The 27,083-nt window shown below is 30.4% G+C and overlaps 1 protein-coding gene and 1 long non-coding RNA gene across 15 annotated transcripts in view; one reads left to right on the top strand and one right to left on the bottom strand.

The window, feature by feature from the left end:
• LOC114932457 (uncharacterized) overlaps positions 1–27,083 on the top strand; it is a 73,583-nt gene that overhangs the window by 33,448 nt on the left and 13,052 nt on the right. The gene's annotated exons all lie outside the window — the stretch shown is intronic.
• Positions 11,020–27,083, bottom strand: part of Mctp (multiple C2 domain and transmembrane region protein) — a 28,817-nt gene continuing 12,753 nt past the window's right edge. For 10 of the 14 annotated variants that reach the window (XM_085479780.1, XM_085479782.1, XM_085479784.1 and 7 more), the window contains 9 exons: positions 22,366–22,514; positions 21,681–22,086; positions 21,045–21,187; positions 20,543–20,902; positions 20,196–20,325; positions 18,974–19,144; positions 17,825–18,150; positions 17,712–17,748; positions 11,020–17,121 (listed from right to left, as the gene is read on the bottom strand). In XM_085479780.1, coding sequence (XP_085335906.1) covers positions 16,966–17,121; positions 17,712–17,748; positions 17,825–18,150; positions 18,974–19,144; positions 20,196–20,325; positions 20,543–20,902; positions 21,045–21,187; positions 21,681–22,086; positions 22,366–22,514 — 1,878 coding nt within the window. In that variant the 3' untranslated portion in view covers positions 11,020–16,965. Of the gene's footprint in view, positions 17,122–17,711; positions 17,749–17,824; positions 18,151–18,973; positions 19,145–19,739; positions 19,855–20,195; positions 20,326–20,542; positions 20,903–21,044; positions 21,188–21,680; positions 22,087–22,365; positions 22,515–23,219; positions 25,602–27,083 lie in introns of those variants that run through there. The other 4 variants (XM_085479778.1, XM_085479779.1, XM_029304668.2 and 1 more) reach the window with 4 other exon arrangements.

Below are 27,083 nucleotides of genomic sequence, written 5' to 3'. Positions count from 1 at the left end.
CCGGATATACGGGGTGCTGATGATTGCATGTCTTCAGCATTCACACGGCCCCCGACGCCGGACACGTTTCACGTTGTTCTGCGATAGAACGATCAAAAATACAGTAGTCGATAAATTACTGATCTAGTAAGTCGATTTTCACATTAGGCGGATGCTGTATATTTTCCATACAGTACAAAATATTAAAAAAATTTTTTTAATATTTTTTAAAAGATAAAATAATTCTCGAGAATATTTTTAAAATGTTTCTATGTCCGCTTTTCGTGTTTAAAAAATATTTTCAGAAATATTTTTGAATATAGATTTAAAGTAATATGTATCAAATATTTAAGAAAATATTATCTGAGCGATAAAGAAGATATTTTTTAAAGTTTTTTAAAATATTCTATAAAATGTTATCACAACATTTTTAAATTATTTTAAAATATTCCTAAAACTATTTTAAAATATTTTTATGCAATATTTTATAGAAATATTTAGAAATATTTTTTCAAAACATTCATAATATTTTGATTGCTGTATGGGTTTCTAATAAGCTTGGACAATTTATTAGAGTTATTAATTTAAACTTTGAATTATATTAAAAAATTGTTTATATAGCTATTGAAATTCAAATACACAGAAACCTTTCTCATTTCATGGTTTAATTTTGCAAGGACATTTGGTTTCTTTCACTAATTAAGATTCGCTCAATCAAAGTATTATATTATAAGTGCATAAAGAATAAACAATAAATGGCTGTTACAAGATTGAAAGTGAGAGAAATTTATAATTTGTTTTATCGAATTTATACTAATTTGATAAACTTGACAAACACTCAAAGTATCTTTACATTACGTCATTGCTCTAAAAAGTTGTTAAATAGTATAAACGTTGTGAGCAATCTTGATACATAAACCGCAGTCTGTATCAATTGGAAAAATATATAATTTCTCCTAGAAAGTATTCATATCTGCGAGGAAAAGCTGTGAAAGTACAATATGTCCAGTCAATATATCAGTTTTATTGTATATTCGTTCTTACTGGAAAAGAGGTAGTGAAGAGGCTAAACTTAACTGCAAGTTGATTAACAAGTAGAGAAAAAATAAGAAAGAGAAAGAAAGAAAAAGAAAGAGAGAGAGAGAGAGAAATTGAGCGCGGACAAGAAAATATTACTATTATTATCACATTTTTAGAATAACTGAGTTCTTTCTCTCTTACACATATTTAGATTTGCATTATATATTTGCTAATATAAATTTAATAATTAAATATAAAGAAAACTGTATTTATCTAAGTAATTACAATTACCTAGATGTTCACATACAATTTACATAGGATGTTTATACAGATAGATTCATGAATTTATTTAACAAATTAATAGAAAAATGATGTGAAAAATTTTTATGCTATTCAATTCTATAATTTAAAATTTAATTGGCATTTTAATGTTCTTTTACAAATTACATGCATATGTAATATATGTAGTATTCATAAAAGTAGTGGCATAATCTATTCTATACACTGTAAAAATATATGTAAAATTACATTAAAAATATGTAAAATTACATAAATAATAAATGTAAAATTACATGATAAATAATGAAAAGGTAAAAATTTCTATTATTTATCGTATAATTTTACACTTATTATTTATGTACTTTTACATATTTTCGTGTAATATATTACATATTTTTTACAGTATATGTATTTCTTTGAAATGTGACATTCTCGACGAATAATTATTATAGCTTGTTTCGCTGAATTAATTTTTACAAATTTATTGAAATAAATTCATGAAAAAACAACAAGAACACTTTATATATCTATTCTCACTTATTGTTAGACCTTCACCTTTCCTTTCACTGTGTTACGATTTATAAAAGTTAGTAGCAACTTATGCGAGATTTTCCGCGCGTGTATTTGTCGTAGGCTTTTTGCGAAAGACGGTCTTTTACGAAAGCTTCTAACCACCTCGTAAAATACTAGGTAATTAGAATCTTCTTCGAAATCCCGCAAGGATTAAACCTGCAAAATATAAATATTACTAAAGCAAATTACCATAAAAATGTACACGATACAATTGAAGTTTCCAAGAACAAATACTTTTAAAAGTTTCTCTTGTCTACTTATTCGATAAACAAATAATTGACAATATCTAGCAAATAATCGGTTAGAATGATCTTCGAAAAAAATGCATTGTAAAGTATCTTATAAAAATATATGTACCCGTCGATAATAATAATAAATTATCGAGCTTTCTTCGAGAGCCAAATTTTCATACGGCAAAAGTCGGGTCTGGAACGTGCGGAGGAGTCCTAGAAAAACGAGATTGTCATCACGAGCGACGCTAATTGATAGCAGAAACAATGAGGTCTTATCCTGTGGTCTCGTGCCTGCAGAATCGCCTGCAGGTGAAAGCAGTCCGCCTGTAAAGCAAAATGCATTCCTATCTCATGGCCGGCCCCCTCATCTCGTGCTTCTCCTATGCAATTATCTTAATAATCCGCCGCCGTATCACCGTCTTTCCACTGTCGCAAACGTCCTTTCCCTTGTCTCGCGGTCGCAACGACGGATATTGTGGCGGCTCAATTTGCGATGATTTGATTCCATTTGCCTCTTGCAAAAGAATTACGCGGATAGAGAGAGAGAGAGAAGTGAACGGTCGATATAAACCGATTCGATAATCAATAATTTTTAACCTTCAGTTAGAGAAATATAATATACGATAAATGACAAATAAACGGTGAATAATGATAGAATAATTAATCGATGTAAATTGAGTGAAATTATAACTGCGAGTCAAATAAATAATTTGATTTTAATGATGATAAAATTAAATGAGATAGATTATAGAAGCCTCTTAAAAGAACTAAACGTTTGATTGAGGAACGATTAGCGAGTCTGCATTATTATTTGCTAAATAATAATAATAACTGAATTAGCAGTAGTGTTATTATCGAGGAGTACAGGTTTTAATAAACATAATAATAATATGAATATATTTTATCTGCACAGTATAAGTGCTAATAATTTGCAAGTATAGCTTTTGTAAAACAGTATAAATTAATGTAGGGATCAAATCATGTAAAGTTGGTGTCTTAAGAAAATAGTGTAATTTCTTTTCTTTATATTATATTTAATTTTTTATTTATTATATATATATATATATATATATATATATATACAAATTTTATAAAACAATAAGGCTTAAATTCTCAACTTTTTCTGGCAATTTTGCGCCTCCTTCGACAATAGTATAATTATTTTATTACGAAATGATATTAGCAAAAATTATTTCTTCTCTCTTTCTCTTTCTTGTTTCTTTTTCTATTTCTCTTTTTCTCATATTCTCTTTATTGATTCGCTGGACGATGTAGCATTACATGTTGATTAATCACAACGCAATGACGTCATAACGTTTTAACCGTAAGAACTTGTTTCTTTGTTAAATAATGAGCAACTTCTCTTCACTTTGATGCTGTGTAAGATGTAATCGCATTTTATACAACTCAACAATCTATTCGCTTACGAAATAAAGAGTCGACAGACTGTCTGAAGTTTCAATTCAAAGCCAACCTATTTCGGTATTATATTATAGCTGCTTATTCATTCTACAGAACGTAATAATAATATGCGGAAGTTGAAAATAGGCACACACATACACACAAATATTAACGTCAATAGATGCCAATATTTTATTGTCGACCATATGAACTATAGTATCGATGTCTTATTTAAAAAACCTGATATTTATTCTGTAGAAAAATTATATTTTCTCTATGAAATTAAATTTTATTATTTTATTATTATTTTATAATTTAATAATATTATTATTAAATAAATTTTAGGATTGCTTTATAAAATAGAGTCACTAAAATTAAATTTTATTCCATATAATAGTATATAATAATTGTACAATAACGCGAACTATAAAATATATTTTTTTATATAATATGTATTAAAACTTTATATATCATATATTATTTATCATTTATCATATACTAACATAAAATTTAAATATCATTCAGTTGTTTGTCTTCCTGACAAAATATTCATAACGGATTGAAAGTATGAGAGAGTTACACGAGAGAAGCATTTAAAAGCATGCGAGGAAGGTGAGGTGGGAATTCTTATGGCGGATGAGCAATGAACTTGACCGGAAGTAGGTCAGGGTGAACCTTCTTCGAGCATGGTGACTATCCTCTCGTGTAACTTCTGGAACACGACGGATTATTTCGAAGAATTCTTCAAAAATCTCCAGATAAATATCTTCAGATTTTTTTATCAGATTAAACAAAGTTTTGTCTTAGCAAAGTTTAGAATGCGAATCACGCTTCTCTAAAATCTTCGTAAAACTTGACTGTTAGCAGGAAATTATGCTGCAAAATTTTTAAATAATTTAGAAAGTGTTGAATCATGTTACCACATTAAAATTAATTGTGCAAATAATTTTGAATACATCAAAAGAAACAAATATTCTGACGTTTTAAATACATCCTCATCATTCTTTATGTCTGTCGAAATTTTATATAATAAATTTATAAAGAGTTTCGCTTGATTCATATGTACACACACACACATATATAAAATCGTTTCTCTTTGTAATACAAAAAATATTATATATAGGAGCATATTATATCATAAAATTATTATTTAAATTAACGCTTGATACTGTATGGGAATTATACATTTATAACCCAAGCTAAACAATCGACGAATTTTAAGTACTTTGATTGCATGAAATGTAATCTCTTATATTGATAGCGCGAAAGTTTCATAGAAATCTCACGAAGATGGCAAGTGATACGATTCAATCTTCTTGTTATATAGAGCAGATTTAATACGAACCTTGCATAACCAGCTGTCACATCACGTTGTACACCAATTTTGGTCTCCCGACGTAAGGCGAATTAGAAACGTAATAGTCTGTAATAGGTAGAATCGCGTTGCACAAAAAAGCATCGTAAACGAGCAATTTCTGCATACCATATATTCTCTCTGCCACAATCTGTCTCTGAACAAACGAAGAAATTAACTCCGTGATGATTGAAATCGCGGAGGAGGACAGCTTTCCCCTGTTTAGTTGATCGTGTGCGACGTCGAGGATGCGTTCGCGAGGAGAAATAAAAAGTTTTCAAGGGATTGCCAAATCGCAGTAGACCGCAGACAGAATTCTAAGCGCGACTCGCTTCACTATTGTGTGCATTATGAAATCACTTTCAGACACGTCACCGTAATACGAGTAACCGCATGTAACTGACGTGCAGAGAATATCAATAATGCTATTTTTGAAGAGGAGTCTGTTAATCGTTCTTGATCCTTTCGGTTATTCTGACAACTTTTTCTTTTCAAGAATAATCAATCTTTTTAAATGAAATACTTTGAATACATTTTCAATAAAAAAAAATAATTAAATATATTTCTCTTTTTATATATACATATATATATATATATATATATATATATATATATACATTTGGATAATTTTTATAATAAAAAAGAGAAATATATTTAATTATTTCTTTTTTTATTATTATATTATACAATATTTTTATTATATATATAAAATATATATATATATATATATATATATATATATATATAATGCTTTTATTATTATTTTATTTTCGGTTCAAACTCTCGCGTTTTTTTCCGGTAGAATTTCAATATCACGTATCTAGATTCACATAGGATAGATATGCTTATCATCATGGTTTTTTACCCACGTAACTCATGTCGCAATGTATACAAATTAGATGCTTTCTAGGTCGAGTTTAAATTCGCAGCCTATTTTCAGATGCGTTTACAAATTCGCGGATAACGCCTATCGCGATCTATTATAATATATATATGTATATCAGTGTCTTAACTTTTACTAAATGGGTGCAGCTGCAATCGATTACATACGGAACTGACGAATCCATTGTTGCGTGAGCGACCTTTAGAAGCAATCGGGAATTCGCTTTTCCTTTCTTCGGATTTTCTCACGAGTCAAAGTCATGATATCGATTTTGCCCATCTGTAATTGAAACTTTCTCCTGCTTCCCACGTAAGATATTTTAATATTAAAAATTAATAGCAGAGATATACTTATTTAAGATTAAAGAAATAGCTTTAAAAATCCATTTTTTGTAAAAAAAATAAAAACACATAGTTTTTTATTCCGTGCTCTCTCTCTCTCTCTCTCAAACAATTACTGTTTAAATTTTATAATTAAATAATTGAAATGCAATAATTGAAATACAAATTAAAACTAAAAATCCCTGTCTAAATCAGTTCACTTCTGTAGTTTTCTTGTCATTCATATTTTCTTATCATTTAAAATATAATAGTTATAATACAGAAGACTACTTTTCACTTATTTTTTTACGTAGCGCTGTAATTTAAAAATTAATTACCATATGTGACAACTGCGTGATCAGGGTCACTTAAGGAAAGCAGGGCACACTTTTACAAAGATGTATATTTTTCGCGTTTTAATTTTTTGGCATTTTTCACGTAATTATATTTATATTAGTTTCTGTATAATATTTGACTATAAAAAATTTTACATGTTAGAAAAAATTAAACAATAAAATATATATAATATATTCAGAGAAAAAAAAGAGAGAGAAAGAAGGAGAAAAGAGAATATAATATGTAATATAAATCACATAATAAAACACATAATAAAACAGATACATATATAACGCATTATATAAATAACAAAATAATTGCTACTTATTGGATATTTTATTTGAATATAAAGTTTACGAAACACTTATTTTATTTTATTTAGAGAAAATACGAATTTACATATTTTATTATAATATTTGATAGAATTATGTAGCATGTTATATCGTCCATGAACAACGTTATCCAAGCGTTACGAAGATGGAAAAACAAGTGTTTCGTGAAACTTGTCGATTCGCTTCGGTCAACGCGTATGATGCTTCTCGTTGGTCATCACAAATATTAAATGTATAATACCGCAGAGATTATATAGTGCGAATGTGTTGCATAGACACGTAACATCAACTTCTACATACACAGAGAAAAAGTTCGCGTTGCATCATCAAAAGGGAAGAGCAGCTATAAGATTGTAACTATGATTTCCCTGTGAAAAACTGACAACGTGACTCGCACACGATTTATTTCATCTTCTTACAATTTGCTTCGGTAATAGTCAACTATATATTTTACATGTTAAAGTTATCGGCCGCAGAGAGTTGGCAATAAAATTAGAAAATAGTCTCTTTCGAAACATGAATCCCAGAAGAGTATCAATATTTCTGGAATAATTAATTAATGCGTTGTTGATCTTATTACATAAATAATTGAGTCAGATAAAAATATGTACGATTGGGTGAAATTATACTTTATATCGATTATTCTTATTTTACAATTCTTTTCTGGCATGTTTAATTATCAAAATGCAGTATTTAGGCCACGGTCAAAAAAAAAAGAAAGTTTTTAATTGTTTCCATGGGAATTTTTGAACCACCCGTTGTAGATTCGATCGCATTATGTAGACAATCCGCCTGTCACAAAATATGCACATACGTGACACTGAATATGAATAAGAAAAGAGAGAGTAGCGAAATATCTTACTTTCACATTTGGGTTTCTGACCGCACTGGTCCAGAATCTCTGGTTCAATGTCATGGGTTCATTTTATCATTTTTTCTTGAAGAGATATATTACACTTACATTTACACCAGACAATAGGACGCCATTTCTACGATAGTGAAAATAAGTAGGAAGGCTTTCAAAAAATTATGTTTTATTTAGTGCTCAATTTTTTTCGACACGATTTATGTCTGCCAAATGATGTATGTCTCTCTCCCACGATCAATCATGATTTTTCGTATGTCATTTAAAAAAAATTCTATGTCACGAGAAGTACTGTTTAAAATGAGTTTTAAGCTCAAGTGATAAGTTATTATATTTATGTTTTTAATAATAGATTAGACTTTTTAAATTCATTTGAAAACTCAATCGTTAAATATTTTTGTTTTATTTTGAGTTAAAAATCTTACATCACTTATTTTATCATTTACTCTAATTACGTTCAAATAATGCATGATCAGTATTAAGGGAGAATTAGGAATTAACAGAAAGAAATATCAAAAAGAGATTAAGAAAAATAAGTAATGCGACTTAATGCGATGTTTTTTCTTGATAATTATTAATTTATTTTTCTAGACTCTTTTTAACTTTCTTTATAATTTATGTAAATTAAAGTAAATGTAGGTTAATTTCTATTTCGAAGCTTTTCGAAATTAGCATGCTATATTCTTCCATATCTGCATTAATAATTATATTCTTAAGATAAATTTGAGTCTACTACATAATTAGAGAAAAAAAGAAAGAGAAATGTATATGGAGATCGGAATATATTTTACATTGAGAATACCAAAGACCGGATCCATTGACCCGGACAGCTAAAATTTTCACGTGGGCACTCCACTGGAAAGTTACAAGTGTAATGGTTATAGCCGGTCCATCCAGTTTTTACGGTTTTAACCGACAGATCCAGATCGTATATATGTATCGAGATAAACCAGACCTCTTTGCGTGGTCATCATATTTTCTCAAACTCACGAAATAATTCACGAAACTTTCTAGGAGTGAGCATCATTATTTTATTTTATTTTAACTAGTCATATTATTTAATTTATTTTAACTAGTCATATTATTTAATTTACACACACATTAATGAATATTATTTCGTTTTCAATCTCATATAATTCGGCAATTAAAATCATTAAACAAATTATTTTTAAACAAAAAAAAATTTAATTGAACAATAAATGATGTTTTCTGTTATGTCTACTTGTTGGTTCAAAATTTTTGTTATTTAAAGTAAGAGCGAAAGAGACAAATGCACACACGTGAGAAGAGATATTCCATTGGATTATGTATGTCGGGCCAATGAACGCTTAAATTCTTAAAGCGATGCTTGTTTGAGAGAAAGTGGTTCCGACATGTTTATCGATCCTTTGATGTTTGATCATCCATGTTCTCCTGATGAGGACCCAAATCCAACCGGTTAAACATGACCTCGACTTTCACCCTCGTACAAGGTCTAGGACGTCTCTTATGATTTTCATTCTTCCATTCATTGGCAAAATAAAAATTATTCCTTTTTTCAAACTGCAAAGAATGTGAATTTTATGTGAAATGTAAAAACATAGTTTGATATCAATTAATTAAGGAAATTTAATTCTTAAGAAGTTTCAGAACTTTGCAAATGCTTCTTCTTTACATTTCTACTAATTAAGAAAAAATAATATTTTTTTAAAGAAGTTTATAAAAAAGTAAATAAAAGTACAAACTTAAATTGCGGAATAAATACTATTAAAATAGTGATTTTCAAGAGTTATTTTTAGAACTCGTGAGGTGCTACCCGGAAACTGGGCAGAAACTTTAATCAAAAAGTCGGAAATGCAAAAAAATTTTTCATTTCTCATGACAGAATTTTTTTTTAAATGACACAAAAAATCACGATTGATCGTGGGAGAGAGACATACATCATTTAGCAGATATAAACCGTGTCAAAAAAAATTTAGCACTGAACAAAAAAAATTTTTTTAAAGCCTTGCTATACTCATTTTTTGATATACACGCAGTGTTGTGCTTAGATGATTTAAAAATTAGCTAGATAAAGATGAGATAAAAATAAAGATGATTTTGTTTTTTTTTTTTTTTTAATATAGATAACAATTTTTAAGACTACTTATGTAAACACAGTTATCAAAAAAATGTAAATTATAAAAGGGATATAAAAATGTATGTATTTATATTTTTATGTATAAATTTTTATCGCTTGCTGCTTAAATTCTACTATTTAAGTTTTTTTATGCGCTATGATTCTAAACCAAAATTATCCAAAAATTATTCTAAATAATTTAGTAAAGATAATATTTTTTTTAAAAAAAGGTAAGAATCTTCTCTCGACCGTTCTTGACATCTTAAAATTATAATTTTATTTTTATTTTTACAAGTATGTTTCGCTTCTTTTTATCATTTTGTAATATTGTTAGTGAAGTAATTTTGTTTTTTATTGTGTTAATATTTCTTTTATTCGTGGAAAGATAAAATGACGCCCAAGTTTCATCTAGATGATCATCTATATAATTTAATTTAGACATCAAACACTATAGATATATGACTATACTTTCGCATCAAGTGTGTCATTAAGCGAGCACATCGAATAGGTACGAAAAAGGAGCATCGCGACTCGATAAAAGCTTTTCAATTTCATTTGGACGGGCGAGGTTTTACTTTCACCGCGTTCAAGGCGGCGGCATTCTTTAAAGCGGCGCGCGTATACACCTTTCTTACCTCTCTTTCTTGAAGTCGGCTATGGAAAGTAAACCGCGTTTGTGTGACATATCGGGGTCGCAAAAAGGATACGAGAGGGAAACTGCGAAATAAGCGTAAACGGCCCCGTCAAGGATAACACGCGACGTTTCCTACTTGTGTAATCTCTGCGGTTTGCTGCGAAAAATCCGCGAATGTTGCAGGTGCATAACACGGATATGACGTAGTTTCTGCGCAGATGATACGTTTATAATGGACGCGTTCCGGGATGAAAAGCGCGCGTTAGAATTATTCGTGCAACGCGCGTGTGAAAGAATTTTCTTTGTTCGGAAGACAGAAAGGGAGTTATCCGTTTTATCGCAAGGCGAATTAACAATGACTGTGTGCAAAGTTAAATTGCTTTTGCGCGACATTTTTTTGCTATCTACATAAGCTGTAATCAAGCGACATTGACGCAAAATTGCGCAAAATTGTAATTATATTATCTTCCCGAGTTTTCCAATTTTTTCCCTTTTCTTGCCTTTTTTCGCCGCAAATCTAATCTTGTATTTGACTTCAAAGATTTAACTTTCAGAGTAGAACCTTTTTTTTAAATATACAGAACATTTCGCAATTAACAAATTTTTTATTATAGTAACATGCGCTTTAAAAGCTAATTATCGAAGTACCATATAAAAAGAAGTAAATGCAGAGAGAAAATGAAACAAAAGGGGAAATGAAAGAACAAACGAATGGATATTAAAAGCTTCGTTTATTTCTCAATATTTCATCCCTTTTCATATATTATGAATATAATAACGATTCTTATCACGCTTTATCGTAAGTCATCTTATCATCGGAATATCGAGAATGTTGGTCGAGGACATCGGAACGAACTCGATCGCGAACGGTATTCGCATTTATTCGCTAAATTCCATATAATACGACGAGGTTCACATACGCGATCGATCGAGATCTTCCGATGAACTGAAACGCGACCTTTCGCCTCGATAAATAACTCCATTCTCTCTCTCTCTCTTGTCGCGACGATCATTCTGATATTGAATCACATTTGCGTTCTCTAGCTAAATTCCTTAAGTTCCTCTTCATTCTCTCTCTTATCAATTAGGAAGTAGACAAATGTGTGCGGAGCGTTTCGACTGATCTAAGCGATCTATAGATCTGTGGCCGGTGTATAATTAATAATCAAGAAAAACGCACGCGGCCCTCATCGATTTTCGCATTTTTCCCTTAACGACTAAACACTCGAATGAAGATCCAAATAACACACGAAGAAATTGGAGCATGCAAATTCTAAACGTGCGCGTGTAAGTGTTGACAGGCGTGTCCGCTAAAGTCCGTTCTACTAAAAGATGCGTATCGGTGCGTATCGCTCAAGTATAATGTTCCCGAAGCTCGTACAAGGAAAAATTACTTCCTTGTACAAAGAAATGGAATTGCGAAGCTTGTTTTTGCAAATTGTCTCAAGTCCATTTAAAGTGTAAAAATTATATTTTACATAAAAAGCTATGGAAATTATTATTTTATGCGGTATCATAAAAATTTCCACAGCTTTATTATGTGGCACGTATATATGTATATGTATATAATGAATTTTCGTATTTTTTTTAAATTATGGATGTAAGGCAATTTGTGAAAATAAACTCTTCAATTTGAACTCCTAAATTGACAGTTGAAAATTTACTAATTCACAGATGCAGCTGTATCTTTCATTCTTTGAATATTTAATTTGAGAATCAATAGATCTCATCGACATTCAAAAGCAATTAAGTATAGCGATAAGTATAAAGCGTACAGATTAAACTCGTGTTAGATATGAAAAGTTTTGAATTTTTAATTCCTTCAAGAATAGAATAGAGCTCTACTCACTAATCTAAGGCATATTATATATATATATATGTGTGTGTGTGTATATGTATATGTACGTGATTCGTACAAAGTTTAAGTATTCTTGAAAATAGTGAAGACAATAAAATATGGGGATAAAATATATAGATTGTGTAGATTACAGAAGGGGAATTTTATTGAAGTACAAAACTGGAAGAGTAGAAAAGGACTAGGAATAGTTAAAAGACGAGTTTAACATCTGAATATATCTACTGTATATTCGTAATGTTACTCTTCATTAATACTGATGCTTGATTTTAATAACAGGTACTTGTCTCGATAATCAGAATCGCTTTTTAATTCTGGCATGAATTGTAGATTTAAATAAACATAATACAACTACTTGTAAACGCAAGTAGAATTTAAATTTACAGTAAAATATTCCATGAGATATTTAAAAATTGTATGAATAACTTTCTACATATATGTATATTATTGGAGTAAAATATATATATTTGAGTAAAACTGATATAAATTAATATATGAAAATATATTATATTCGTATCTTCTAAGTAAAATATGCAAAATAATTATTTACAATCAAGATGTAAAAGTAAGAATATTCTTTTATCAAGAATATAATTTCTTTAATATATAATATATAAGCTATAACTAACAACAAGCTTTAATAAGTTTTTAAGAAAGCATTTTCCGAACAACTAAAAATTTTTCAATTCAATATTGACTTTTCTGTTCCATCTCAAACTATTATCCCTTCAATACACTTTATAGATATATACAAAGAAATATAATACTTTGCGAACTAATTATTACGTTTCGATTGTGATAGAGGTAATTTTATTGACTCGATTTTCAGATTTGATTTCATCGAAATAATACTATCTTTTATTATTTAAAATAAAATATAATACACTAAAAATATTAAACTTTAATTTCTAAGTAACTAAACTCATTTTAAGATAAATATATATCTAGGACATTTTTTATAAATAAAAAGACATAAAAGATGTACTAATTTGGTATATAATGTCGTTATATTGAAATATTTGGCAATGTATTAGTAAAGTAGATAAAATTATATATATGGTATATATTAAAAATTAATCAGAGAGAATTGGGAAGTCCCAGAAACGCATTGGAAATGATTTCACAGGTATCACGAGTGTTTAAGTAAATTCGTTGACTAGATGATGTAAATGTAAAGCTCTGTTACAATGCATTTGTGTGTGTGTGTGTGTGTATGTGAAATGTGATTTATTTTAGCTCGCCTCTTAGGCCTTTGGTAACAAAAAAGGGTGTTGTATTCATATCTATGTTCCATAACTAAATTTATATAATTACAACTTCTTTGATTATTTGAAGATTTTTTTTTAACAAAAATGTCGAGAAAGATCGTTATTTATGTACGCATTTCTTCAATTTTTAACTTATACTATATATCTCTATGTAAAATTAAATTAAAATTTTATCAAAATTTACTTGAAATTTGACTTAAAAAAAATCGAAAATATAATTTTATCATTTATATTTTTCATACTAAACTTTTATTCGTCAGACTGTTTCTTCAATCATTAATTACTATACAAAATATATAAATATAGATGACTCAATATTTTTGTTAATAGAAAAACCATTACAAATTGATCAAAGAATCTGTGAAAATGATCTGAAAAGAATCCAATAGTGAAATACTCTGTCTGTTATGTGTATAAGTGTCATATGTTTTTGAGTAAATACGCTCCGCATGTAAGTGCTTCATAAGAGATTGTTTAAAATATTGTGCCAGAAGGATTATTGAGGCGCATATATAGGATGAGAATGAATAAATTGAGGATTTAAAGATTGCAAACAGACGTATGCACAGTGTATAACGATTATAGTATATAATTAGAAAAGCGAAAAATGGATCAGCGATACTACTCTTTTTCTCTCTCTCTTTTTCTCTATTCTTTCTCTATCAGCCATGAACCGGTAAAATCGTGGCTAGAAATAAATATTTATATGTACTATCCGCCTTTTCAAGTGAGTGCATTTTTGCATAACGAGCCTGCATTTGTAATCATCGCGCGTGACATTTCCTTCCAGCTTTCGCGAAGAAATTCCACCTCTATTGCACATTCTCTATTTAATTAATGACTTAACATATTATTGACGTAAAACAACACGTCTTAACACCATCGATTATCCTTTTAATCATAGCTTCTTCGATCAAATTATTCGAAACAAATCTTTTCTTAATAAAAATAAGAAAGGTCATTATTTTTCGTGCATTTCAATTTTTAACATTTATATCTTTTGAAATTAAGTTTCAAATAAAACTTTTATGAAAATTGAATGGAAGAATATGATGTTTTTCTTCTCAAATTAGGTATAAATTATAATTTTGTTATTTTGTTATTCAAAGTATTATGTATCACGAATAATTGTTCTATGTATATTCAAAATATAATTCTTTAAATTTTTATATTTCACAATTACGCAACATGAAATTTAACATAAGAAACGAATGCGTGTTGGACAGAAAATATCACGGCACCTATGATTATATAATTGTATTAAAAAGACACGATAAAATCGTCAATGTAACACCAGGTTACATTGAATTTTTTATTCCCGCAATAAGAAAGTTATTGCATACAGGTTTCGGTAGTAATATTATCTAATCAGAGATCCAGATGCAAACATCGTTGTAAAAATACTCACTTGAATAATTTCTAGTGAAAAAGCAAAGCTTTTTTCGCGCATAGCAATGATTTTTTCAGCGAATATACAGAAATGCTCATATATAAAATAATTTCGTGCTTTCTCTCGCTTATTTAATCAACAAACGTGTGCGTTGAAATGAAGACTTAAATAACGTCAGACGCTTTAGAAGAGAATATCGCGCGCAACCTATATAAGCGTGCGTATACAATTTCGCGTAATCGCATGCGCGAATGTATTGAGTTAATGCGGAAGTTGTGCCGTGTTACTTGTTATTTAAAAAATCACGAAAAAACTACTTTTCTACATCTTCATCAAGTTATTCATCACAAATTCTAAAACGTATTTCCCTTTAAAAGCTTTAGCGTACATTTCATATAGATACAAAGATTTCGGAAGCGGTAGCAGTGATAAGAAAAGCGCGGCAGAACATCCGAATTAATTATTTAAAATCAATTATAATATTCTTTTGCGAAGCCCAGTTATGCGAAATTTTTTTTGCCCTGAAAAATATTTATACTTGCTCTTACATCTCTCTAATTCTCGTAACGATATCTAATGGCTAACTAATGACACCGATGGACGAAACGATCGACATATGCGTTCCTATAAGGGAACTGTCGTCGCGCTTTATTTAAATATCTATCTCCATTAATTGATCAATTGGTTAACTAACGAATTTCTAAGAACACACGTTCCTTGCTCTCCTTGATATGCTCGAAACGCGATCTTCTTTTTAAATAATATTTTTAATATAATACTTTCAAGATTTGCCTTGCCTGTGTCACTGCCTCTTTTCTTGGCTCTATCTCTTTCTCTCTCTTTTTCTGTTTATTAGCATATTATTGTAAAAAAGTCATTACATACTGTTTTGGTCTAAATCAAATGATCAAGGAAGAAGCTGATTTTTTCTCATTCGATTTCAATATTATTAAATAATGAAATTTTTAATAAGATATTTTAAAAATAATTCCTCTTTTTTTAATATATATATATTAATATTTAATATTTATATATATTATAATATATTTATAATGTATATATTATAATATATTTATATATATTAATATTTAATATTTATATATGTATATTATATTAATATATATTAATATTTAATATATATATTTGCTATACTTTTTACCATCTATTTCTGTATTTTTCGAAGCTTTTATTTCGGTGTTTTGGCTTATACTTTTGTATTTTTATGTTTTTAAATCTTTGAATCTTCTCGAATAAATAATATCAATTTCTTTTAACTTTTAAATTTAAATCTTAAAATACATTATACAAACTTCTCCGCTGATCATACTTTTCTTGATATCATCATCATCAATAACATAGAAATTCGAAGTATAATCAAAATTTCAAGCATTTATTATCATGGATTTATATCTAAAAAGAATTAGATGATTAGATATAATTTTATCTTCAATTGACTTCCTCTGATTTATTTAAAGATTGGAAGAAGATTATCATTGACCACATATGCATCATACGTATTATAAAATAACAATAATATCTCCGTTTAGTATCGTGGAGAACTACGATCGACTGCGGAAAGTAAAAACGACATGATCATATAATATATTTGAAAAAATAGTAATGACAATTTTCCTAATACATTATTATACATATTTGATACATATTCGTAATTCTATATAATTTCGTATTTTATATAATGTTCCACGACATATATTTCAACGCGTGTATTGCGTCTTTTTATACTCTCTCTCTATATTTAACTTCTTACATTTGATATATATATTTTAAGATACATCATATGATCATCAATCGTTTTTTTTTATCGCAGTATAAAATATTCTTATCTTCCGCAATAAGAACATTTTTTTTTTCATTATTCACGTAAGAAATATCTCTCCATCCCGATTCTTTGCTAGTCTCTTTCAACATTAAAATTTGTCATTGTCAATAATTTCTATATCTTTTTGCCTCTTTCGAGGCAATATCACGTGCGATACCTTCGCCAACGACTGACGATAGACAAAATTCTTACGATTTAGGGAGAGTAGAAAATGAAAGTAGGTATATATTCAGTCTATGTCGATCACATCCATATTTTCCGCTGATCCTTTTCGCTGTCGCAATTTCCGGCGCAGCAGGACCGATTTAAGGATACTGGACGACCTTGTAGGACCCGCGACTTCCGGCCGCGGGTAATTCTGCTACGCCGCTTTGTGCCTTTTCCTTTGCTCTCGTCTCGTATTTAAACTGGGACTGCCCGAGCCTCTCTCGCAATCCGCTGTCGGCACAGGTTTCAGTTCTCTGCAAAAAGATACGCGTTAAAAGATTTCCTTCGCATCTCTTTACGGACTCGAAGACGCCAAGCACTTTAATAAGATCGATTATATCAAAGGTGATACGAAGCTTCGCTGATAAATTACGAGGAAAACATCCATTGCACTATTAAAGAAAATCAAAATTGGTTGTGTTAGTGTGTTCAGTAATATTGCATTTCTCTTCCTCCCTCTTTGAGAAGCGAAAGAATTTTTTTTCAAGAAAATTCAGAATTTCTCACAAATAGCTTTGTAATTTTTTATACTATTTTTTACTTATTTATTGTTATATAATATTATTAATCTTTAAATAATTATTTAATGTTAGCAGCTTTTGTTTTAGTTTTTTTATATTCTATGATTTATATAGAGTTTATTTCTTTTATTTATAACAGATATAGATAACCATAAAAACTGCTAATTTTTAACTGATTTTTTTCTGCTTCTCAAAGATACAAAAATATTAAAATATAAAATGATATATAATCCAGTTAAATTTATAATTTTATTTCATTATTTTATAACACCAAAAGTGCATCCACAACTTAATATCAAACATAACATCAAACCATATTATACTTGAGTTTCCTGAAATGTTGGCACGGATGTTTTACATCTATAAGCGAAAGAATCCGATTAATTCTGAGAGATAACGGTGCGCGCGCTAATGTAGATTATCGTTAATTACTCACTTATAATTAAGCAGCTCTTCATCGTCAGGTACTCTAGATATAAGATCGAGGAGCTCGTTGTTGGGCACGGAGTGAGGCCTGAAGATTTTTCTAGCAAATTTATTAACTCCCCAGGCGAGGATTAAGTACCGGACAGGAATAAAATAGAGCACAACTGCTCCGGCGATCGTCAGAAGGATCGCTAAATAACTCAAGTAAGGAATCGTGAAGTTGAAGAGATTTTTCACTTTCTCGCAAAGACTAGCTATGTAGCCAATCGAGTTCTGAACTATTTGCGTCACTTCTTGTATCGCTTGCAAACGCTCCTTCAGACTTTTTTTCTCCTCCTGAAAAGTCGTATATATATTTTAATAAATACAAATAATTTAATAATGTTTAAATATCCAGAAAATAATAATTTTTCAAATATTCTAGTTATTCAAACATTATTTAAAAGTATGTGTTCAACCTATTAAAATCAGTAAATAGATCTTCTGATTTACAAAATTAGAGCTAAATAAAACATCGATACAAACAAGAAAGCAAAGTTGAGATATAATAAAACATTTTAAATAAATTATATTTTTTTCAGATCGTATATAAAGTTTAGTAAATATATTCGAAAAAAAGGAATATGCTTTCTGGATATTTAACATTTGTAAAACTAATTACTTCTTATCTTCTGATTATAAATGAGTTTTATGCGAGATATCTATGCAGACGCAGTTAAATTTGCACGATTAAATACTACGCTGTTATTTAAACAAGATGTTGTAAAGATAATATCTTTACCCGGACATTATTGCTAGAATATTTTGCGGAGGCGCTTAATTCTTAACACTTCAGCTTATTAAAGTTAACTAACGCGAGAGCAATCTACATTGATTAATTTATATAGGTCGAAGGTCACGATGTTAAGTTTATTGAATGGAGCACGCAAATAAGAATTTGCCATATTTATCATTATCTTCGCATTAGCATCTGTAATGAGATTATCCTAGCAATATCTTCTAGATCTAACGGTGTAGCAATTTATTATGCATTATTTTACGTACAATTATATTAATGAAGGAAAACTCGTGTATCAAATGTATACAAAAGTTTTGTCGCGAAAAAGTACTTTCTTATTCTTTGGGTAATGAAATTGCATATTTTTTGCAAATAACTTACTTTATCCTTGTCATCTTCGTCGTCGTCATCGTCCCCTGGCGTCACAGGGCAATCGTCAGATCCTTCAGCATGATCTTGGAACTGCGAACTTGCGTAAATCAAAGGCGCACCCGTCACCACAGCAACCTGTCCGCAAATCCAATGATTGAACCCGCTCCTTTCGCCGCTAAGCTGACAGGTAGCAAACAAATTCGACATGCAACAGCCAATAAAGAAACAAAACGAACGTAACTTGTACTTGTGCGGGATAAATTGATAATATAAGGGCAAATCAATTAGAATATCAAACAGTTAAACATTCATAAGAAATTGAAGAATAGTTCAGATAATAGTTTGATTACATGACTTCTATTTTTCTATTATTCAAATTATGTACATTTTTATTCTTAAGATATAATAGCTCTGCAAAAAAATTTTGCTTCTGACATTTTTCAACTCTACTTGAACTCTGGACTTGTACTCTGAACTTTAATTTTGATCAGTCTTTAATTCTTGTATAGGATAAGAGGGAACAGATATATTTTTTGAAATCATTAATATACATCATTTTGAATCTATTTGAATTAAATGTAAACGGAACACGGCAGAACATTAAACATTACATAGACATACACACGATTTATATATAATTCCAATTATTTATTCTTTTGACATTCTTTTCTTAAGAAAATATATGAACTTTCATTAAAACTTAAGTCGCGAATACATGGGATATTTATATACATGTGTCAAGATTTTACAATAAAATTATCGAATAACGTGAATATTTAAGAAGCGCATGCTTTATTCACTGGATGTGATTTTTCAACCAATGATTTTTTATCATTGTACATACTTGGCTGATAGGTCTGCGGAAGGCAATAAAGAGCGAAGAATAAAGACTAAAGAATCAAAAATTAATTAAAGTATAGTAAAGCGTTTTAGCATAACAATTAAGAATTGAAAGGATTTTAAATGTCGTGCTGGTAATAAGTCGAGTTTTAATCCCTTGCACTAAAAAATTTTCATTTCTTTTACAATTTTTTTTATCAATTAATAAATATATTGCATATTTACAGCGTGAAAAAATAGATTGAATATTATGATTTTAAAACAATCTTATGAAATAATGATATTTTTTACATATAAAAAGTGTCAAGATAATTATATTAACTTTTGGAATTTTGAGATAGTACTCGCGAGAGATTAAAACTTGATAATATCAATAATAAAAATGTCGTACCAAGTAGTATTTCAGAAGAATCAATAACGCCAGACCTGGTATCATATATGGTTCAAAGTAGTAACATCCAAGAATAAAAAGGACCAGAGCGATAATGCTTCTCATCTTACTTTCCCATTCCCAGCAGCTCCTAACCGTGGGAAAAAGCGAAAAATACATAGCATCGTAATCGATCAAACTAATTAAAAAATTAAAAAATCTATTTCAATTCCGTCCGAGACTCTTTTGCTAGAAAGCATGATATAAAAATTTTAGAATTATATTTTCTCAAAATATAAAACATTTATCATCTAAATCAAAGAAAAATGATATCGAGAGAAAGAAGAGAGAAAGTTGAGGTCACTCACTGCATATATTTCCCTATGTCAATAAATATTACGATAATAGCCTTAAGCCTGAGGACGTTCCGCAGAAAGACTTGTCTCTTGAATTTGACTTCCGGCTCCATGTATTTCTTTTCCTTCGGATTAAGCGTTCTGACGCATGCTCTGAATATATTCCACATTACAGTCATTTCCAAAAGAATCTGAGCGCAGTTACCCTTTGCGCGACCCCTAAGCTTTTTATCCTTCAAAGCGTACCATCGTTTCTCCCCGTTACGAATTTTTAGTAATGGTATCGCCACCTTCCCTAAGAACTCTACTTTGTGATCCCGATCCTCATCGTATACCGTCACTTCTAGGACGGCGTTGATATCCTTTACATTACTGTTGAAATAAAATAGAACTCGTTTTCGATTACATTTGAAATGGGATGAAATGTCCGATCATAATCTGACCTTTTCTACTTAAATATTTGATAATGTTACGATAATTCACGTTAAAAATGCTTTTAATTAAATTGACTTACAAAGTGAAAATTTTCTGCCAATTCGGTGCCAGAGTCTTATATTCCGTCTGTGTTTGTAATCTGGAATTTACAAGTTCCAGAACACAGAACGGATCGCTCTTACCGCCGAGATCGGCCGCTGCCAGACCTTGCGCTCGATATACCTGTGAAAAAACTGAATTAGAAACAGATACTCAAGATGAGATTTGTTAGAAAGTTTATTCGTTTTATTTTGAAAAAGTCTAAGAAAAAATCAATTTTTTTATTATATTATTATATAATATTTTTATTATATTTTTTTAAATTTTATTACATTTATACGATTGAAAAATAGTTGAAAAATATTTGCAAAAAATTACTTAAAAACCAAATTTGCCCCAATTTTTAAGTTATAACTTTTGTTAACTTTTATTAATCAGAATAATTATCTCTAGCTATAATATCTGAAAAATCATAAAAACATAAACTTACTAAAAATGATTCGAAAAGAAATAAATTGAAAATATAAATTTAATTACACTAATAAAAATAAACTTCTTAATGATAATCAAGAAATGTGTGAATATGACTTATGTAACAATCTTAATAATTCCTGAGGAACATTCTAAGAAAGTTAGCACTCCAAAATATATCAGTACGTTAATCGTGTTTAATTACCTTCACTGTCAGGTGACCTACGTCGCGTATCCTCTGCAGAGTATTTGCAATGGAATAACGCTGAATTAATTGAGTGCGCTCCGTCGACGTTTCCTCGTGCACGGCCAGATCGCTGATTGTCTCACTGGCCGTGGTACCGCTTATCGTTAAGAGTAAAAAAATATTGCCCGACCCGTCCTCGAGTTCGCGCGATAGCCGATGGGTGGTTTCCCGCTCCAAAGTAGCCAGATCGATCACCGTTCTGCCCATTAAGTCGTCCTGATGACTCCTGTCTCGATCCCAGACTGTTACCTCCAACTCTTGCCCCAGATACGGATCTTCGTAAAGATGGAGATCAAACTGCTCCAACCAAACTGGATTCAATGTCTTATTAACGACTTTCGACTTGTACTTCTCCGTGCCGAGTCTGTAAATTGGGACGCGAAATTAGATTTTATAGTCGAACTTTCCCATTGCTTGAATGATTGCAGCTTGAATTGCAAATACGTTTTTAAAACTTCAATCAATTTAGGTTTAATAACATTTAAAGCAGAATTTATTTTTGCACTCAACTTTTGCAGTAAAAACAGTAAAATTAATAGACAAATTATTCATGTTGTAATATATTTTCTTTGAATTAAATAAAAATCAAAAGTAATGTTTAATTTATGTAGTTTTATTTTATGAATGGATGACATTTACGTACCGAAATTTGACATAAGGATCTGATAAACCATCTATGTCCATCGGCAATAAATTCTTTGCTTCCACGAGCACAATTGTAACCACCGAACTCCATATTTGTGATTTTAATCGTCTATTTACGTCTGCTAATCGATTGGTCTTCTGGAAGTACTGTAACGTGAAAAATGGGACGCTAAATAAAATTCTTACTAGCAGGACTATATGTGAAACTTAAAGTGCAATATAATAATAATAATAATAATAATGCAGTAATTGCAATATAATATAGATATAATGATAATTTTATTGGAAATTGGAGACAATAATTAATGGTTGTGCACACGACTGAAATGTTGCAATTGTTCAAGTCATTCTTTATTAAAAAAAGCTTTCAATAAACTCAACAAAAGAACAAGCTTAATAAAAGAAGTAACGCGTGAAAGTAATTCCCAATAAAATCGATTATTTGACCTTTCAATTTTACTGATATTTCTGTGCTTAACACACATCTATTATAATTCACATATTATTATTAGAAAATGTTATTTAAAAAGATCATTTATTTAGAATTTTTTTTGATAATATAAAAATGTGAAATTAAATTATCTATTCATTTTATTAAATAATTAAAAATCCATTGTTTGATTTATAAAAAAAATTAGTTGTTTAACTCCAATTAAAAAGCTCTAATTATATACTCTTTTATAAACATATATAAAAAAAAGCAGGTAAAATATTATGCAATTGTGATCTATATAAGTATTGAATTTTAAGATAAAAACATTATTTCTACCGTAATCGGTTTTGACGATACAAGAGGTAGTTTATAATTTGTTACAAATTTTACACATAAGAAAGAAATATTAATTTGACTACCCTATGAATATCCTCTATCTTCTCTTTAACGTTATCCTTCAGCTTATCCAAAAGATCGTAGCGTTTGACCTCCTTTACTTCCAAAACACTATCGGGATCGATTAACACATTAGGATTTTCCTCTCCAATTTCCTCATGCGAGGGAACAGTTTCTTGTTTCTTCAGCTGTTCGGTTAGATTAGCGGATTCGAATCGACGTAATTTCAGAGAACCGGCCCGATGATTTCGTAATCTCCGCAAATGCTCAATCATCTTTATCTCGATTTTCGGTTCATCAATCGTCGCCTCCGGTTCGCTCTCGATTTTCAGCTCCTCGTTAGTCGTCGGCTTGGAATGCGCGGGTTTTGACACAACATCCTCATTGACGTCTCCTTGAGAATACGTCACTGTGTAGCTGGTGGAAGGCTTGCAATGGTCGCCGATCCACGTGTCGATTGGCTGCAACCACGAATGTTTCTCCACGTTCTCTTCCCAGATCCGTTCCACGTGATCCTCCAACATCCTCTCGATTGATTCCATCTTCCGCCCCATAGTACTTCTCAGCTTCGCCTTTTTTTTCTTCACTCCAGATCGCTTCTCGATTGATGCTTCAGCCACTCGCGTCTTCCAAGCACCTATCATCGCAGACGCTCTCTCTAACTTCGATTTTTCGCTTTCAACAGTGTTCGATCTTGCTTCTTTAGTTTCGAAAATTGTCTCGGTAAGCAATTCTTCAATTGCAGCAGCCTGCTGGATTTTCGATTTTTCGTCGGCGAGAGAACTCGATTCTCTCGAATTTTCTTCATGTTGAATATTTTCGAAAGAATTGCTATCCGACGTCAAGACGTCATCTTTTCTATTTTTATCTATTACATTTTCTCCATCAGTGTCGTCCGTATCGTCCGTTCCGAATTTTTGTTTTGACACGGTTAGATTCGATATTACGACAGGACGACCTTCTCGTTGGTCCACGAGAGGTTTCCGACGTAATCTTCTGGGAGGCGCATCAATATCGAATGATTTATCGATGGGTGTTCTATTTATTTTATTAGATACTATATTCGTATTAGACATTACGTGAATCTCAGATACTGCGTCGACTTTAGATGCATCATTGGCAAAGTTTTTCTCCGGCACCGCATCTGTTTCGCATGCGATCTTGAAAGCGACATCAATTTCCGGCGTAACTTTGATCTCGGGAATATTAAGTTTACTCGCAATATTCTCTGCAGATGAGAAATCTTCGGATGTAACATTCATCTTGAATCTTTGATTTGATCTTCCACGTGGTATTAATTTTGCGCGATTTGTTCTTTTCGCCGAGGTATCGATTTTGCGCGAATGGACTGTAGATTGAACATCAAAGTTCAACAAACTCGACAAAACTTGTTTTTCAGAGTAATGTGTGCTCGGTTTAAAAATTTTTCAAATTTTCTAGTAATATCGAGTTCTTTATTTTGCTCGTCGAGAGAAAAACCTCTATGTGTTATTTTCGTCGATGCTCTTCATAAGAGCTTCTTAATCCAAGGTCACTACTATTATGTTTCGTTCGATTGACTTGCATCCTTCATTGCTAATGGATTCACGTCATAACAGAACCAGATGTCCGATATCGCCTCTGCTCCGTCTTTCATTCGTCATTTAGCTTCTCACGATTCTGTGACGAGTGTATTTAATGTTTTCGCACGAAAATGCCATCGGGCAAATTGCATAACGCAGTGGAAATTACCTCTATTTAAAGGCAATGACTCGGCATACCTTGAGAAGTTCTAGACACTTTTTTCCTCTCAATTAGTAATTTTTTCCACTTTATAATCTGAAATATTAATGCACTTACGCGTCATATCATATCTCTATAGCATATATCTTGGAGTATATCTCTCGGAATAAATAAAATAAACGTTTGATAACAACACTCGAGACAAATCTGAAGAGCTGTTCGGCGCACTGAAGCTCACTTGGCACACTGATGTCAATTGAAGCCGGTACGCACTAGAGTGTGAAAGAAACTGTTGGCGAGAAGACACTTATGCGCGCTGACTCACTCTCGCTCGTTTACAGAAAGCATAAAGTGCAAATATTCGACTTCGCTCACTTACAATGATAACGATATTGGATATTGCCGATTAACGTCGTTGAGTCACGAGAGATATAAACGGATGGGCTCAATCACGTGGCCAACCGTGGAAGTCTCTTATCAACAACAGCAAACTTGTTACCACTGTATAATGAAGTTCACCCACGAACCGGTAGCATCTTATATCGTATCCACGTCGCATTGATAAGCGACGATGCACTTATCGCTCTGACAGATGGCAAAACTCGTCCGACTATTAAGTACACCTCGCCGACAACTGGCGGAACATGTTGACCAATTGGCCTTCCTTTCCCTCTCTAATCGAGAAACTGATGTTACGTCGGTAAACATTAAGACATATACCTGATGTTACAACCGCAAAGCACGATATTCCGTCGTGAATGTTTCTCAATTCATAGAGAAGGAAACAGACACACATACGTCGTATAGGATAATGATAATGCGAAGTTTGTCTGATTCTATTTTAATATACTATTATGGATGTTTTTTGTCTATAAGGAGAGGAAGAAATATGATGTCATATTCCAATGAGAGTAATATTAAATTTGTTTAATTCAGGAAATAAAATATAGATAATGTTCTTTGCTCAATTTAGAAAATGAAATATAGATAATATTATGTCTTTATCTTCGAAAGTCAACTTGTAAAGAATTTTGAAGATATATAATGTCAATATATAATGTCATATATATAGGTTATCGTAAAATAAAATATTATATGTATAAATACAATATTTTATTTTGTTATACATATATGAGTAAAAAGAAAGAAATTAATAACCAAAAACATTAATTATTTTATATTATCCTCTGAACAAATTTTAAAAATAAATCTTATCTATTCTAATTTGTTACTCCTTTAACATTTTTTAATCAAGTATTTCAATATATAATAATATGTCAAATTAAATTTCTAAAACAATAAAATGCAGTTATAAATTTAATTATGAATTTTCTAGAATATTAATATTCTTTAAGAAGGAAAACAGAAATTAAAGTTTAAATCAACAAAGTGCAAATGAAATTTGCTTAATTTCCTTTCAATATGCTATTATGTGTTTTTTCGGGTTTATAGAGAGAGGAAGAAATATATTATCTTCCAATATTAAATTTATTCAATTTAGAAAATAAAATGTAGATAATATTATATTTTGCATTTTCTTTATTTTCGAAAGACAACTTATAAAGGAGTCTAAAAAATCAATAGAATATTATGGCTTATCGTTAATGGAAGAAATTAATAATCAAAAACATCTAATTATTTTATATTATTCTCTGAATAAATTTTAAAAGCGAATCTTTAACATTTTTATGTACTATGAATTATTTCAATGCAATAATATAATATCAAATTAAATTTCTAGAGTAATAAAATGTAGTCAAATTATAAATTTTAATTATAAAATGAGGAATTTTCTAAAATATTAATATTCATCAAGAAGTGAGACAATCATTAAAATTTAAATCCAGATATGAGCAGTGACTTAGCATAAAGTTTAAATCAACAAAGCAACACTTCTGCAATAAGTATGGCATTGTTATGTACATAAGGCTGTGCTCTCCCGTGTGCGCTAATTAATTATGAATTCCTAAAAGCAGATTTAATGCCTGACGCGAAACGTAATACTTGGAGTTCTCGCTTAATTATTTATCGCGACATGACGGAATGGCATTTAATATTATGTAGTTAAAATGTAAGTGGAGCTCCAATGATAAGGGCCAGGCCTTGCACTCCACTTTCAACGACAAGCCGCCAAGTCGATACCGTAATACGGGCGCATACTTCCC

Source organism: Nylanderia fulva, unplaced genomic scaffold, assembly GCF_048542155.1.
Source record: "Nylanderia fulva isolate GAGA-0341 unplaced genomic scaffold, ASM4854215v1 Scaffold13, whole genome shotgun sequence".
NCBI lineage: Eukaryota > Metazoa > Arthropoda > Insecta > Hymenoptera > Formicidae > Nylanderia > Nylanderia fulva.
This window is presented reverse-complemented; position numbering and strand designations above follow the sequence as displayed.